At 40.7% G+C, this 18,106-nt stretch overlaps 1 protein-coding gene across 1 annotated transcript in view; it reads left to right on the forward strand.

Moving 5' to 3' along the window:
* The window catches only part of WDPCP (WD repeat containing planar cell polarity effector), a 155,399-nt gene that overhangs the window by 63,159 nt on the left and 74,134 nt on the right, over positions 1 to 18,106 (forward strand). The window contains exons 9-11 of the mRNA XM_014964364.1: positions 136 to 250; positions 4,281 to 4,414; positions 8,869 to 9,060. Coding sequence (XP_014819850.1) covers positions 136 to 250; positions 4,281 to 4,414; positions 8,869 to 9,060 — 441 coding nt within the window. The remainder of the gene's footprint in view (positions 1 to 135; positions 251 to 4,280; positions 4,415 to 8,868; positions 9,061 to 18,106) is intronic.

Consider the following 18,106-nt stretch of genomic DNA (forward strand, 5'->3'; position numbering starts at 1 on the left):
CACGTCAACGATAAGTCTCCTTTGTAATTTTGAAAATTAGATTACGACGTAATGGACAGCTGCTAATACGTACCTTGGAACATTTCACTTTATTAACAATTCTCCATGTCTTGTTTTCTCCCTGTTTGGATTTAGCTCCTCTTTCACTCAGGTATACTGGTGTCCCTGAGCCTTTCTGGGCCACAGCTGGAGAAAGTGGTGATTGACAGGACCCTGGTGGGGAAGCTCATCTCCAACACCATCAGTGATGGTAATTACACCCACGTGCAAATCAATTGCCTGCATTAACAATAGAGCAGAGAAACAGTATGTCAACAGGTAGACTAATTATTGCCACTGGGGACTTGCAAACACAACAAGTAATTGCATGTAAAGCCATAGTTACAACCCTCAGGACTGAGAACACTTTAAGAATAAAATTTAACATCAAAGTTTTCAGGCTTGTCAAATACTGAATGGGTTTCTAAAATCCAGTTTCTTGCACATTTTAATCACTGAGAAGATGCCATTTGAGCTTGTCATGTTTTTTTTCCTAAGTGGGAAAACGGGACAGAACCAAACACTAGCCAACTCATTAATTACGTGGGATAGCTATTATTAAAGTATTTACTTATTAGAAAAGGCTGGATAACATGAGTTACGTGGAAGTGTTCTGATTTAGTTTCTGGAATCCCAGAATCTCACTATTCTTATTAACTGGCGACTGCTAAAAATGAAGTTTTAGTTTAATAAAGAAGAAAACTTATGAAAATTTAGCTTTATGGTACGGCTGTAGCTTTATGAGGGTGTCTCTGCAGAGCTCCACTGAGAACCCAACCAGGTGTCAGTGATTTGGCATCTGCATGATCCAAAATATGGAATTTTGGTGCGAGCCACATTACATGCACAGTATCTTCCAAATTCTTAAAACATAGACCCAAATTATGTCCTTTTAATAAGAGTATGTGCTAAATTTAGCTTTGATCTTGAATGATTTGTTTTCTTCCCTACCCAGGCATCTATTGAATATTGGCCTGGTTATCTGAGAAAGCTTCAATGCTGTGTCCATCTCATCCTTTCTTATCAGAATATTGTAGTTTACTCTTGAAAAATAACATTAATATAACTGTATTAGTAGAATCTTTAGGATCAAAAAAAAATTAACCCTAACCTCATTTTTCAATCAACTGATTACATGGAGAGTGTAAAACACATTTAATGTCTTGACTCCTTTTTTTCACTCTTCACTTAAATTACTAGATTGCTAATTCCATCTCAGATATTTCTGCCCTCTTTCCAGAGGGAGGATTTCATACTTTCAGGTGACAAAAAGCAGGAAAGCATGGAAGCTAAGGTTATACCCAAATTGAAGATGTTTGTAGAACTTATTTAGAATACTCTGTCTTAAAAAAAAAAATCATAAATAATAACTATATACTTAAATCATACATATGTTGCCTTACGTTGGCTTAATATGTCATAGAAATACAAATATTTTTTAAAAATACTGCTAACTAAAAAAGCTTACAACTAAAGCAATAATAAAGCATGCATGAGCAAAACCTGCATGCAATACGTTGGGGGTTTTTTATGAACAAGAAAAGAAGATACTTTTATTACCCACACAAATAGTGTTCAAAATACAAACTTTTATACTGAACTATCTGGATGTGAGAACCACAATGTAATGTTGTCCAAGGATACATTCCCTTTAATCCAACATAATTGCATGTCTTTCCAAATCTGGGTTAGAATTGAGGTTGCGATTATAAAGTTGGCCGAAAGAAATCTGATATTTAGTACAAGAAGTCTCTTTAAAAAGAATAGCTCTTATTTTAACAATCATGTATATGTAGAAATGGATGAGATTACAATCTGTCAGATTTACTTATGAAATGTTGTCATTCTAACTCAGAGTAGCATGTCCTCTTAATGTTTGGAATAACGATAAAATAAAGAATTAAGATCACATTTATAATCCTCTTGCCTCTAATAAAGTCCTGTTTTTTATTATTTATAGGCCAAATTTACTTTTTAGATTTAATTAGAAATTATAGGAAAATTACTTTCCTAGAAGAAAATAGTAGTTCCTATTTTCTAAATTGTTTTGTGGCACTGAGGTCTTCCTGCCCCAGACGACCACGGCTGCTGAGAATGAGGGGACCGCTGATTCGTTCCTGCTTTCTGTCCTTCAGCCAAAACAAATTTCAGAAGCATCTGAGGTGTGCCATAGCTCATCTTTAATTTAAACTACCTCTCTGAGGGTATCAAAATATTCTAAGTGCGTGCATATTGAGGTTACTATATTCTGTGGCTTTGAATTTTCCCACGTGTTCAGGATCTCAGTTACAGCTTCTAACTCACCTTGTCATATATTTTATCACCATTTATTCCCCTCCCCACCCCCTCCAAAAAAAAAAAAACCCCAACCAACCGATGTTAATGTTATATTTCAAAGGCAATTATTTGGCTTTAAACTTTACCCTTTAGCATTTGCATACCAGATACTTCAGAGCTGTGCCAGCACATGACTATTGGAAAATGAAACTGGTTGTAAATCAGAGTAAATCAAAGCAAAGCTGAGTAGCTCCTTTTCACGGCTTACATGCAAGACTATACTGTCAATCTACCTAAGGATATATAAAATGCATGTAGGAATCTAGGATATTAGTCACAAATGCTCTTTTTTCTTTTTTTCTTTTTCAATGTTGTTTCCGCAGGGTTTTGTTTATTTTTAAATCTGGTTCCACTTTCCATGGCGTTTTCCTCTTAGCGGAGGTTCCCGAGTTTACTTTCTGGAAGCAGCTTGCTGCTGGCTTTGCTTTAAACCTGCTTCTCGTCAGCAAGTCTTTGGGGGTCTGGGACTAGTTCCCCTGATGGCTGACTTCATTCCCAGACATCTCTTCACGTGCGGGCACCACTTCAATAACTGGATAACGCTTGGGGAAAAACCCTAGATGCTGTTGTCTAATTAATTTTCATTGCCAAATTAGTTATTCTCTCCTGTGTTTAGCTGGTTTAGTTTAGCACCCCCTTAGGATCACAGCGGGGATTCCAAGAGAGTCTGTTCTATCTTGGTCACCTGTATTGATTGGGTAGCCCCATATGAAGCTTCCAGCCAATTCCTGAGCCCTCTAAAGCAGAACCACGGAATCATGGAATTGTTGGATTCGGAAGCAACCTTCTAGAGATCATCCAGTCCAACTCCCCTGCCAAAGCAGGGTTGCCCAGAGCACATCACTCAGGAGCATCCAGGTGGGGCTTGAAGATCTCCAGAGAAGGGGACTCCACACCCTCCCTGGGCAGCCTCTTCCAGGGCTCTGCCACCCTCACCCCAAAGAAGTTCTTCCTCAGATTGGAGTGGAACTTCCCATGGTCCAGCTTGTGCCCGTTGCCCCTCGTCCTGTCACTGGGAACCACTGAAAAGAGTCTGGCTCCCTTCTCCTTCAACCCACCCTTTAGATACTTGTCAGCATTAATAAGGTCTCCCCCCGGCCTTCTCTTCTCCAGGCTGAAGAGCCCCAGCTCTCTCAGTCTTTCCTCAGCAGGGAGATGCTCCAATCCCTCCATCCTCTTTTTTGCCCTATGCTGGACTCTCTCCAGTAGTCCCCTGTCTCTCTGGAGCTGGGGAGCCCAGAACTGGACCCAGTGCTCCAGATGGGGCCTCACCAGTGCAGAGCAGAGGGGGAGAATGACCTCCCTGGACCTCCTGGCCACACTCTTCCCTGTGCAGCCCAGGATCCCATTGGCCTCTTGGCCACAAGGGCACACTGCTGGCTCATGGAGAGTTTACCATCCACCAGGACCCCCAGATCCTTCTCCTCAGAAGTCCATACGTAACATCCTCCTCCGTGTCTGCAGCAGCACCTGGAACCTTAAAATGTCAAAATACCAGATACACCCCAAGTAATAATTGGCATTTCTTGTCTTTAACATGAGCAATGCTGTATTCTGAAATACTGGTGGATGTTACCGTAACAAAATAAAAAATAAAATTGAAGGTTGAACCAAGATGAAAATGAACGTAGAAGGGCATAAAACATATGTGTGAACATAGTGGTAATTTGGTGTGAGGTAATTTATTCAGGTTTATGTAATCAGAGTCCTCCCTGGGCTTTATTTCTCATTTCCAGGAAGGTCCTGGCAGGATGACACGTCGATGTCTTTTAGGAGATTACAGGGGCTTCAGTGTAATATTTAAGACACTGTCTTGAAACAATTGCTTTCTGCAATGCCTCAGTGGTTTTTTTACTAGAAACAGGTATTACAGCGGTGACAATTTTTATTTGTTTCTTTTTCAGCTGTTCTTACAGACAATTTCATCATCTTATCATTTGAGGACCGTAACCAACTCTGCTTCATTCACTTTACAAAGAAGATGGATTGTCCCGACGTGAACAAAAGACTGGAAAAACTCTCGGGTTTGGACTTTAAGGTATAGCTGTCACCAGGGACTGTAAATACTGCAGGCACTTTATGGTGTGAATCCCCACTGCTGGCTGATACCTCACAGCAGTGTGAGTTGCAAACCTTTCTGTAACTCATCACAACAGCTCAAATTCTAAAAACGGCAGTCATTGAAACGTCAAAAAAATAAAATAAAATGACATGGCATTATGAGTTAATGAATTAAAATACTGTGCCAAGGAGGGATCCAATTTTCTACTGTATTTAGGGTAGGGGCTCAGACACACAGTTGAGTTACCCCCGCTCGGCAGATTACCTGGTGTCCGATGAGCAGCGGTGACGGACCCTTTGCCCATTCTCAGCCTCTAACAAGCATGAAGCGAAATCCGTGATGGTAAACCTCAGTGTAAAAGGTTTGAGCTAATGTGTTTTACCTCTGTGTTTGCTGTGGGCTAAAAATGCACGTGTGGTTGGGGACCGTGGCTCAGCCGATATACACGAACGCGTGAAGTTATGATAATTTGGTCAGCTGTCTGAGCTCCAAGACTGGTAATTCTTTGTAGAAATCTTCATTTTCCCTCTAGTTAACAGTAATGGGATTGTTGGGAGGGTTGGTTTGACAATTAAGCTAAGACTCCAGGTACAGAAGCTGAGTTTCTTGCTGCTGACAAACTCTGGATGTGACCTTAGACTTGGTGCCTCTGTGTCTCAACTCACTATGTACAAGGTGAAGATGAAAATACTCCTTTTTTCCAGCCCTGTAGGTATGGCAGTAGCTGAAAGGTGGTCTTGAGGAGGCTGAACTGGCTTTAAACCAGCTAGTTTGGATGCCAGCAGAAACCAGCTGGTCTCAACCTGAATTCCACCCTGTCTTGGGTGGACTGGGCTGCGTAGACGTTAGCTTCTTTCCACCGCTGGTTGGTTGACATCGGAGCAACAGCTGACCTGAGGTGGAAGTGCTTGATGCAACAACATGGATGAAAAAATTAATCAGCCAAAGGCAATTAACTTTGAGCAGGCGGAGTAGGAAGGGGGCTGCATACGATTTCGCTGCAAGAACGAAGCATGGACAAGCCTCTGCCCAAGAAAGGTAGAAAGACGTAGTAAGCAAAAGAGAGAGTTTCTGTTTATTTCAGACTGGATAAATATTAAGAAAAACAGTCTTCTACTAGCAAATATTTTCCCCTTGACAGCCCCTCAGTAATTTGCTTCTTCACATAAGGGAGTTTGCATCTGCAAGGCAAGGTTTTTGAGGATGTGTTTAATTTAAGTTTTGCCATATTACGTTTTAACTTGCTTGGTAGGAATACTTTCTGCTAGGATGAATATCTAATACATTTTCCAGGCTGTTTCAGTTCAGGGCCTCTTTTCAGCAATGACTTGTGTTTGCGAGATTGATCCAGCCTCTATAACGTGGATTTGAGACAGTTCACTGTTCACCAGGAACTGAGCTGATACGTAGTTTACTTGAAAATTATGTGGGCTTGTGCCTGGCCCGTGGTGTTTGTTAAGGCTGTGCTTTAGAAGTCAGGGTCGTGTGTGGTATGGGGTGTCTTTTTTAATAGTTATTCAACTTCAACGAAGAAGCTGTGGTCAGCCGAAGGCCGCCTTCATCTTTTAATTGTGAGGGCCACAGCTTACTTAATGTAAGTTTTTGAAAATATATTTTCATTCTGGGTATGTCTGGGCACATTTTGGATCTCATGGTTATGGCATTTTCTTTCCTTGGGAGAGAAAGCAAGCTTAATCCATAGAAAACTCTCTCTGCCCCAGGAAACCGGGAATATCTGCTGTACTCCTTAATAGGGTTGTTACGTTCAGTTCTTTGCTGACACAGCTGAGCTTCTAGAAACGCCTCCATCTTCAACGTTAACTTTGCTTTCTCTTGAAATCAGTGGGAATCACTATGGATTATTTCTTTGCCAGCCAAAAAAAGGCATTTGCATTTTTTAATTGAATGTTCTTTTGTGTGAAGCTTGCTAGTTAGGCAGCTAAATATAATTTTTATTATCTTCAAAATTGCACCAGTGTGAGCCAGCAGAAAGTATTATTCACTGCTGCAATAATATTATGTCAGCTCTCTGCATTGAATTAGAGTTCTTTATGGCTGCTTTTGGTCAAACTTACAAAAGCTAAAAGATCACAGCCAGAGTCAACACCAGTGTCGCTATCAGTAGTAACAAAAGAAACAAAAGATGGTCCTCAATTGCCAATATGCAAACTTGCAACAATACAAGCTTTAGAAAAAACACTTCTTTAGCCATGATTTTTTTTTCCCCAAGAGAAATGGAATTAAAAGGTAGCCTGCACTGGTATAAAACTACCATGGGATTAAAATACAGGGTAAAGATTCAGAAAATTTGAGTGTAGCCTTCATTTCTGTCTCTGATATTTGGTGGAGCCTTGAGAAATTTGGTAGCATTTAGGTTTAAATTCCCATTTCTAAGATGAGGAAAACGCTTGCTTCCAGTCGTGTGTAATGATACAATTACATTTCTGTCATATTTACATTGCAATTTCTTTGGTACCTGAACAGAAGCAACCTCACGTTGCCTCATGGTGGGCAGAACTGGCAGGGAACACCAGGCTGTAGAGGACTACAGGCTATTAGTAATAAGAACAAGCCAACCAACTAGTTACAGTTTGATATTTATCCAGAAGTTGGGGTTTTTTTTATAAAATACATACCTAAATGGAAGAATTACTTTCTCTATCCTCTTCCTTTCTAAACGATACCACTTTGGGTTCTATTGGCACTTTGGAAGAAGAAAGGAAGACTCATTGCATGAATTGCTACGGTCTTGAAGACAAGCAAAATATAAACCCAGTGGTTATTGTTTTCCTTTTCTCAGTGGCATTAGTCCATATTTGAGAGTGCCATGTCTAACGCGGGATGTAAGGGTTTCCAAAAGATTTATGGCGGCTGTTGGCTACGTGTGAAGTTGTTATGAACAGTTAAGGCTGTAATACAGCACTCATTAATATCTGTGCAAGTATTTGTGTTCTTCCATCCTAATAAATGTGTTGCCACCAAATTAACTATTTACATATAGTTTTCTTTCAAGTATCAGGTACCTGTTAGCTTTTATGTATGTTTTATGTTTACACTTCTAAAGAGCATTTTGTCAAGTAAAACACAGGATAGTCTGAAAATATTGACCTTTTGCAAGTTTTTCCCATCTGTGTTTTTTTTTTAATCCATTTCAATTTGCTGAAGGAGGACACAGCACAAGGAGTTAAATGTTTACCGTGAGAGAACAACATTGGTAATTACTTTGATTTCAGTTCCTTTTGATGTGTGTTCAGGGGATGAAGAGGTCAATAATATTATGACCATGCAAATAGAAAAGGGGTTCTTTTTGACCATATAAAAAAAACAGCAAAGGATTATTAAAGCATTAACCTTGATTTTAATGGCCTTGGTTGAGTGGTGAGATCACAATTTGGATGAGCCTGATTATTTACTAAATACAATACATAAATGCAACGGGTTCTTAACACCCATTGCACTCTGGCATTATCGCATTACTGCCATCCTTTGTTGCCTTGCAGACAGGAATATGAAAGCAATCTGTCATGTAGTGAGACTGGCTCCAGAAGCATTTCTCTGATAAGAAGACCCCCTGCCCTTTGCTAGTGTCTGGTCCAGTAGGCTTAGCCATGCGCTTAATCCCCAGAAAGTGGTTCGATTATTGCTGACCAGCAATGGCAAGATAGTTTTTTTTTCCCCTAGCTATCAACCTTCCATTAATTCCTTAAGCAGAAATGCGGTGCAATCTATATTTCCTTGGCATGTGTCACCCAGATGGTGCACTGCTCATGTTTTCAAATAACCATGCTCCAAAATAACGGAGTTTGAATAATAAATTCCGCAAATCCTTCCCGAGAAAGAGGCGCAATTCTCAAGAGCTGCATAAACTTTACGCATGATGCTGTAGCTCATCCACATTATGCAGAAAAGTATATATTCTCTTGCAAAGCGGGTGCTTGTAGCTGAATTCCTTAATTTAGGCAGGGAAAAGGAAGATATATGTTTGCTCAAACGCTGTAGAATATGTTTAATATTTGATTACGTCTTAAACACTAGCCTTAGCTCCCTGGTCAGCTTTGCAGAACTTGTCATTTAATATGGCTAAGCTTAAATCCTGTGTGTAGGTCGATGCTGTCAAGCAACCATGACTGTACATTTTGGTATTGATTGGAGTCATTGCAGTAAATTCCTTCTTAACTCACATTCCTTTCCTTCCCAATCCCCTCCCCACAGATAAAAGTGTGAGCATGTCTTTTTTTTTTTTTCTGTCTGAGGAGGTGTTTTTTTTTACCTTTACAGACAGCCTATATGAAGATATATGCAGGCAGTGCTCTGGGTATATATACATTCTCTTTCACGCGTCCAAAAGTAAATGCTCCCCATTGCTCCTTACTGTGCTGTTTTATCGCCTCAAACATTTATTGTGGTTTTAATTTTTTTCCTCCCATCAGATTTCCTACGTTGATATACCCGGACCGGAAGGTAGGAGGATGAAACGTCACCTGGCAATAAACTGTGTGCAAGATATGGTCCTTTGCTGGTGGTCAGCACCCAGTGATGGAGCGTGGCCTTGGTCTCCTATTGCCTGCGAGAGGGACAGAGCCAACCTAGTGCTGTTAGGCTGTGCACATGGCAAACTGGAGGTAAAGTGCTTCTTCTGTGATTGTTCGGATTTGCTGTAGAAATAACTACTCGACTGAAATGCATCTTCAGGTAGAAACGAGGAACAGATATGATAAAAACAAAACAAAACAAAAAAATCTTAAAACCAGAGGTTCGTTATTTAATGACAAAGCCACCTCATTCGGTGTGTTTGCTGTTTTCACATCAAAACTAGCAATCTGAGAGGTGCAGCAAGTGAGGTCTTTCTAATGGAATAGCTCTGGAGCTGCTAACACTGCAAGGAAAAGTGTCAGAGCCCCACGAGCAAACTCTGGTCTGAGTTAGAGACGGCGGCCGTCGCATGCTCGGCTCTTGCAATCGTGTTACATTGACTGCAGTGTTGGCTGAGAGGCATTTTTCATCTGCCCTAAGTGCTTATAAAAGTCTATTATTATAAAATTATTATTATAAAATTCTAGCGACTCCCAGACGCTGCTTAAATTGTTGCTCTGGGTATTGATCAAAGCAGGGACCGATTGTTTTTTCTGAAAGAGAAGTCAAAACCCCCCATCTACAGGTAGGAATGTAAGCTACGAGTCAGAACAAGGCTACAAGCTCACCCTCTTCCTGGCACTTGCTCAGCTTACCTTTTCAGGCACATCTTTCCGTTTTCATCTCTTTCATTTTTATTTCATCTCCTGAAGAATACCCGAATCCAGTTTCTTACGTTAGGTAAACACTTAAAGCTATCTGGGCATACTCTGAAAAGAACAGGAGCCCTGAATTAAAAATGTGAAAGCTCTTCTGGACTAGCACCTTGCATAGGTGCTCCTGTGTTTGGAGTTTTATTTTCAGTTTAGCTGAAGCCACTACTAATATGGACTAAAAAGGCACTGGCTGTGGGAGAAGAGCACAAACTGGAGGATCAGCTGTGGAATAGCTGTTCTGGAGTAGCTATTACAGACTATTTCCCTGTAGGGAAAAACCCTAAGTAACACTTTAAGAATAAGCTGCTCTTATAAACAACATCCTGTTCTCTTTAATTAGGGAAGATGTAAATGCTTTAATGTCTTGGAATTATTACTTTGATAACTAATATTAATTTCAGTGGGGTTTTTTTTTCCCTTGGGATTTTCTATAAATTGAAAGCAAAAGAAAAAAGGGTAGTTGAGGCAGCTTTTCTTTCTTATTTCAGCCATTACCGACTGCAGAATTTAACTTTAAATTACCTCCAGTTCTGCCTCCTTTACTTCTTTTCAATCGACCTCCCTCCACGAACGGTCATCTTTGACTCATCTCTCTCCTCTCCTCGATACACACCTGCAGTTCTCCATTCCCCCTGCAGCCATGCCCCATCACTTACAAAAATCACTCTGGTCACTAAAACCTGCCTCTGCTCTTTGTAAGTTTTTAGGTTGTTTATTTTTCAGCCTAGTCCCTGTGCTGGTTTGATGTCATGAAACTTCACCCTACTAACGTTTCGGAGCTTGTTTCTTACCGTGATTTCCCTACGTCCAGGTTCTGACAGAGACCTTCCCATGACTTCTCTTTCCTTCCCATGACTTCTCTTTCCTTCCCACCTCTTCTCACAAATTCCCTCACACCAAACGTAGCAGCTTACAATCTCTATTTTTTTTAGAGGCTGGTTTTTTTTTAGAGACTCGTTTCTTTTAAGAAATTCACACAAACCACCCTGCCTGCTTATAAGCTTTCTCCGTTTCATTTTATATATTATAGGGACATTTCCAAATTACAGCACGTCAATACACCTTGTTTTATCCTTTTCTGGTTTAGACTCTAAATTGCTCAGGGCTGAGGCTGTCTAGTGTAGTCCCAAGCACACCACCGGTGCTTAACACAATAATGATAATAAGCATTCACTGAGCCTTTAGGCCTAAACACATAATCCTTTTAATTTAGCCCATATTGTCATTTAAATATAAGAAAATTATTTTTAAAAGCCAAACTGCCAATTTTAACTGTTCAGCTGCTTTCCCTTTTCTGATTCTTTGACTGTACCCGGCTGCTTGAATTCTAACATCTCTGGGTGAAATTTCTTTTCCTGTATTTATCAATAAAATACCAAGCACTATGCCAGGGCTATGAAAAAATGCATCTTATGTAGATAACAAATCCTCTTGCTGCTCACCAGGTAGTCGTTCCAGGTACGAATCCCCTGGATGCTCAGTGAGCTGCTGTGTAAGGCTCAGGACACTCTGCCTATAGGTTTCCTCTATAGATCCATGATGGGTAACCTATGGTACTGATTGTTGGTTTTTTTTTTTTTCCTTGATTTCTCTAGCACTCCTTATTAAATTCCCAAGCATGGATTGGGGAATGTCTTAACCCAGCAGCTCTAGAAGTAGCGTCAACCCCAAATCTGCAACTTAATGAGGTACATTTTCCCCCTACAGGGTTATTGGAGGGGAACTTTAACTTAACACCTTTGATTTCTGAGGGTCACTTGATAGCTCAAAACGAGCAAAAATGTATTTAGCATTTCTAGACAGCTTCTAAATGGTTACTCTCTAGGTCAGATACCACAAAAACACAGTGCTTATTTGCCTCTCTTTGCCTCTACTCCTTTGCTATTTGTAGGGTTCTTTGGGCATAGACCTGCAATAAAAACATAACATGCCATTGTTATGCATGAAAGTAAATCTGTATTTATCATATTTGATCAATAGTATGAATTTTCTCCCAGTAAATGAATATTGTCAACAGAAGAAGAGTGAGAAGTGTGGACTGATTCAGTAAAATAGTACTACCAACATCTTGTTGAAAATAGTAGTATCACTCAGATAACACAGCATTTTTATCTAGAATTAAGAGAAGAGTAGGAATTGCTGAATATGTAGCCTGTACAGAGCTGTTTCACGTATTGGCCTTATGAAAAAGTGGGGAAAAAAAGAAAAAAAAAGTAAACCAACCCCAGAATGTAGCAATAGGGAATGGTTTTAAATTGGAAACTTTAAACTTAGATGACAGCTCAGGAAGAACTTCTTTGGTGTGAGGGTGGTGAGAGCCTGGCCCAGATTGCCCAGAGAAGCTGTGGCTGCCCCATCCCTGGAGGGGTTCAAGGGCAGGTTGGAGGGGGCTTGGAGCAACCTGGTGTGGTGGGAGGTGTCCCTGCCCAGGGCAAGGGTTTGGAACTAGATGGTCTTCAAGATCCCTTCCAACCCAAACCATTCTGTCATTCCATGACTCTGTGAAATGAATGGGTGCTGCCCATGGCCGTTCTGGAGAACCTTGGTGCTGACCTGCAAGAAAGATCTGCCAACAACTGATACTCCTATCATTGTGAGAGAGCAAAGGGAAATGGGGCATGTAATTCTTCTCCTCCTGGGAAGAACTTTCTGAGTGAGATTTGCTGGCCACCAGAAGAGTGCTTTTTAGGACAGGAATAGTTCTGGGACAAGGCAACTCAACCCCTCGTCACAATGCTCTCCTGTAACTACGTGTCCTGCAGTGGGGGAGTTCCTGGTGCACGTACAGGGTTTGGAGAATCGTGTACTGAAGCAGCTTTTCAACTTAATGGAGGAAATATATTTTACATTTTAAATGCACTATAAATGTGATTGGAACTGTGCTCTGCGGCTTTATGTTTTAACATTTGCTATTATTAAGGCTAAAGGTTTATTCCTCTAAAAACAGAAACTACTTTTTCCTTGCAAATCTTGACTTGTTTTACTTTTTTCTTTTCTCTTTTTCTTTTTTTTTCCCTGAGATCAGTGTTTACTGTGTTAAATGCTCTAGGATTTGGTGAGGAATCCTCCCCTGAAGAAAGAAAAGCACTCTTCTGTTTAACAGTGTGCAATGTGTGTTTGTGTGTGACATAACTCCTGTTGCTGCAGGACTGTTTCCTCTGGTGAACTCATCCCTTCTCCAATTTATTTATTTAATTAATTACTTTGGGGTGGGTTCGTTTTTTCTTTCTTGAAGTACCAGTCGTCGGGGATGTTATTTAAATTGTCTCCCCGGGGAGGTAATGCTGGCGTTTAGATTTCAAAACCAGAAGGGGAATCTTCCAGAAATCTTTTCGAACAATTTGCTACGAATAAAAGGGATCGGATGTGAAATCATCCTTTGGTGAAACACTTGGAGAGAAAGTCATGTTAAAATCAACATGAACTTTATTCTGCAAACATAAATTAACAGGAGGCGATGATGCCAGGGCTTAGTTACTGTAGTACTTTGCATTTGTCTTTGCCTCGTTTATTTTGACTCCATTTAGTGCTAGTACAAATCACTGAACATACTTCAATCTCGTGGAAAAAAAAGAAATAATAATTTGCCTGAGAGAGAATACTATTTTTCTTTCTCCCAAGAGACAATATCTAGTAGTTACTGCTTCCACATTGTGTCTCAAACTTGTGAAATAAACACAGCAGAGCTTTTTTGAGTGAGCTATCCTGCAATCACTGCGGTGCTCGGAAAAACCTCTACTACGGCGTGTGCCTGAATAGCTGAAATACCTCACCCAAAGAGAGCAAAGAATGCAAAATCCTTGATGTCACATTGGGTTAAAAGTTCAATGAATAATACGGGATAAAGATTATGATGATAAATTTTGAAAGAAAATAAGAAGAAATGTTGGCTGAAGATCTAAACAAGACAATTGCATGTGGGACTGTAAATACAGTGCAGCCAAATAAGTAACCCAGAGTAGGAGCCTTGCATTTTATTTTAGAAATGTTTAAAAAATAGGGCTGGGGTTTTTTTTTATTTCCATCTTCACAACGCTCTAGTTGAAACAGTTTTACTCTAGTGTGCACTACACTTCCCACTCTACATTTCTAATTAAAGTGTTTGTTGTTATTTGGAGCCTCACTGTGTGAAATTAAGTAAGCATTTTTGTAACACCCATAAAATAAATCAAACATTTTTCCCATCTGAAAGAGACACAATTCAGTCACAGCAAGCTTATTTCTCTGTTTCTTTTGTTTTCTTTTTTTTTTTTTTTATCTGCCTGGTAAGCCAATTTTCTGCTTAAGAACTACTGGTTAAAACTCTTATTTGTTTTGATACGTGGACTTTATGCTTTCCCAGCGCTCTGTGCAGAATACTTCAATTTTAAGTGTTCAACAATTTGCGCTGAGAAGGGTGATAGTGCCCACACAAGCTAGGGCTGCTATTTCTTTCAAACATCAAATGAAAGAGTTTTAGCTGGAGTAATTCAGGCCCCCTATTTACAAAGATTAACAGGTTTCTTTAGGTGGATTGTGACGATTCCTGACTCTAGGGGTTGAGTGTCCCTCCTGTGCCGGTGAGCAGATGCAGGGCATCGCGGTCCCGCGAGGAGAAAACAATAGAAATGTGCAGGAATGGGGCACGACTGCCACGTTCATAAGGGAAATATGCATAAATTATGTGGATAGTATTTAAAGACCTTTACTGTATTTTTTTTTTAGCACAATCCGACACAAAACTAAAAAGGGCTTTTTACATTTTTTAAATTTTATTTATTTATTTTACAGAAAGTAATTGGGTTTGACTTCATGCGAAATACTTCCAGAAATAGCATCATAGAATGGTTAAGAGTTGGAAGGGACCTTAAAGACCATCCAGTGCCACCCCCTGCCCTGGGTAGGGACACCTCCCACCACACCAGGTTGCTCCAAGCCCCCTCCAACCTGCCCTTGAACCCCTCCAGGGATGGGGCAGCCACAGCTTCTTGGGGCAACCTGGGCCAGGCTCTCACCACCCTCACAGCAAACAAGTTCTTCCCCACATCTCAGCTCCATCTCCCCTCTTTCAATTTAAAACCATTTTCCCTCGTCCTGTCGCTACACTCCCTGATACAAATCCTCCCTTCAAATCCAAGGCTAAGAGCTTTGGTCCTGAGACAAGAGGACAAGAGATAAGAGGACAGGACAAGAGGACATGGGCACAAACTTGAAGATAAGAAGTTCTACCTAAACATGAGGAGGGACTTCTATCCTGTGAGGGTGACTGAGCGCTGGAAGAGGCTGCCCAGGGAGGTGGTGGAGTCTCCTCTGGAGACATTCAAACCCCACCTGGACGCGTTCCTGTGGGACCTGCTCTGGGTGGACCTGCTTTGGCAGAGGGATCGGACTGGGTGGTCTCCAGAGGTCCCTTCCAACCCCATGTGATTCTGTGAGAGTTATGGAAAGCACTTAATGCTGCGTGGGATTGAACACCCCACCATGGGATATTATGGCTCTTGTCTTTTTGAGATCTGCTGCCCTGTCCCCTCCTCTGCAAACCCAGTTCCCTGCTTCTGGAAACTCCTCCAGCTTTTGCCTTCCCGTTCCCCAAGAAAACGTTGGGTAAATTTCAAGATATATTGTTATTTTAATGTTCCCCTTTTGGGGTTCCAGAGAAGTGCTGCTCACTGGGAAGGAATCCCAGCAGATCCCTTTAAGTGGACTGCCAAAGCACTACACTCACTATGTTTACTAGTGTGTGGCTACTTACCCGATAGAAAAACAATTGGTGGGTAACGGGGAACCATCTTCTTGGGAAAAAAAAAAAAAAAAAAGAGATGTTTTGATAGTTAGACTTCTTATTTTTCAAAAGCATTATCTTATCCTTATTAACGTGTTTTTGTATATCTCTGCTTTACTTTTCTGTGTAGTGGCATGAAGAATTAATAATAAAAGTAACTTCTGACAGAGAAGTTCAAATCTTCCCTCTCAGATAAAAGAGAATATCCATTTTTTTTCCCCTTCAGAGTGCCAAAAACCAGTTACATTCAGCAAAACTGGAAACCAGAACAAAGAGGTCTCTCGGCTTCGTGCTCTTCCTCCAAGAGGCACATGAGGCCACTGATGCATGAGAAGCAGCTTATCTGTTCCAATCTAAGGAGAAATATTTCTCTTGTTTTCAGCCAGAATGTGAACAGCAGTGTCTAGAAAAGTTTCTTTCGAGCTAATTTGCTTAAACGTTATGTCAAAACTTCATTTTTGAAAGGCAGCAAACAGTCTTGCTCTCCTCGCAGGAACTTTTCCTTATTTTAGAATTGTGTTCTATGGAGCAACCAGCCCTACCCTGGACTTCTTTACAAGGATCTGCTCTCAAAATTACATGAAACTAGGAAACTTTTCAACTCGAGGCTCATTAAACTAACCTTCCAAAATATAAGACTGTATTTTCTTTTAAATTCAAAGTAGCAAGCAACATTTTGTCCCTCTTTTGCTCTAACAAGGCAGAACAAAATTATTAATTGGATTCAGTTTGGTTGCTGATTCTCTTTTCTTTGACTTTCCATTCCAGCACCTACTGCTCTGGAGTTCTAAAATATTTTTTTCACCTGTTTTCTTCTCTATTGTCTTAAACTTCAAGGCCAGTCTCTCTCCAGTCTTTCATCTCTCATAGGCTTGATTATTGTGTGGAGCTGCATGACTTTCTTGTAGCTTATGAGATGTCCAGGGAGGAACGCTGGGTTTGGATCAAAATATGTGGATGAATAATGCAGGGCATTGAAACCTGCCACAGGAAGACAGAAATCTGAGTCCCAGAGGGCCTCAAGGCTCATTTCACTGAAGTTATGGGAGCTTTGAAGACTTGCTTGGGCAAGATTTCTCTTTCACATATTTGAAAGGCAGCTACCTGGGTCTCTCTACATATTCTTAGGGAAAACTGCAGAGCAAATAATAACACTTCACCTTGCCTTCATTTGGGGTTACAGAGCTCTGTGGTCACAGTAATCCTTTGTCCACAATAACCTCTTTTAAGGGTTTCCTTGCTTTGCAATTTAACACCTTAATAAGCCACACATCTCAGCAGTTCTAACATCTCCCCGGTAGCCACTGCACATTTTGTGGGCATAAGTGACTAGTTGCAGAGGCAAAGTCATTGGGGAGGGAGGGGTGGAGATGGGAGAAAGTTTTTCGGACTATATGAGTAATTTAATCTTTTATTTCCTGTACGGTATATATTTTCATTGATCACTACTCTTCATTGCAATCAGTTTACCTGGTTTTCACAAGCTGGATGCATTGGCCACTGTATTAAGTGGTTTTGCATTAAATAGTTCTTTTTATGTCCCTAACTACTCATCTTAAACTAGCTAAGGCTTTTGTATTAACCAGCAGTTCCACAGAATTGCAATAATCCTTTTTTCTTTCTTTTCGATGAAAAACCCTTTTGCTGACAAAATAAGTAAGCTGTCAGAACAAAACCTCCTCATCAGTTGGATCAACATCCCAAACACCTTGCTTATAAATTCACCAGTTGCTTCTTAAGCAAGGGGTGGTATGCCAAAAAAATAAATCTGGATTTCTTATTTTCTCCTCCTTTGCAGAATGAAAGGCTAAATTATATGTTCGGTTGGTCTTGTGGTCTGGGGAAATCAACTTTAAACTGCTTTTAACGTTATGGGTGCATTTCTGTTTTTCAACCTGATGTTTCCAAACTCCCTCCCTTGTCCTCTCTCTGCCTTTTAATCACATTTGTTACCCCTTTCTGTGTAATCGGCGCTTGCGCACCACCTGGACTCAAAAGAAGGGCCTTCCAAAATCAGTGGCAGGTCAGCAGCTGTGGTTTGCAGTGTGAAGAATGCTGTGGGTATACCTGAGGGTGGGGTTCGGCTCAGTTTGACATTTTCCTTTCATTCTTTGTTTCTGCATGAACAAACACCAGCAAGTTTCTGACTGATTTCTGCTAGAGACATTGGGTTTCTCTCTCTCTCTCTTTTTTTTTTTTTTTTTTTTTTTTTTTTTTTTTTTCGGAGAAATAACTTTTCACGAGCCAATTTGTAAATTATTACAGCTGGTACTTCTCCCACACTTTCCCCACTCGAGTCCTGTATAATTCCCCTCGCCCAAACCCACCTTTAGGACATGAATCTTGGTTGGACTCCACTGTTGCCTCCATCACTTTGTGGTACTTCCCACGTTCCCACATTACAAATTCCTGCTCTTTGCCAGCTGCTGCCTTTGTAATGGATTCTCCCTCTGTGTCCTTCTTCCAGTTCATCCAACCTTCATGTACCTCTAAAGCGGTCCCCCTTTTCTGCTGTCACAAATTCATTTGTCCTGCATCTGGAGCTATATGGCACCAGAGAACATCCACCATCTCCTCATTCTACAATGCCCGATGTACATTGTGCAAACATATTTTATG

Source organism: Calidris pugnax, unplaced genomic scaffold, assembly GCF_001431845.1.
Source record: "Calidris pugnax isolate Ruff unplaced genomic scaffold, ASM143184v1 scaffold219, whole genome shotgun sequence".
Lineage (NCBI taxonomy): Eukaryota > Metazoa > Chordata > Aves > Charadriiformes > Scolopacidae > Calidris > Calidris pugnax.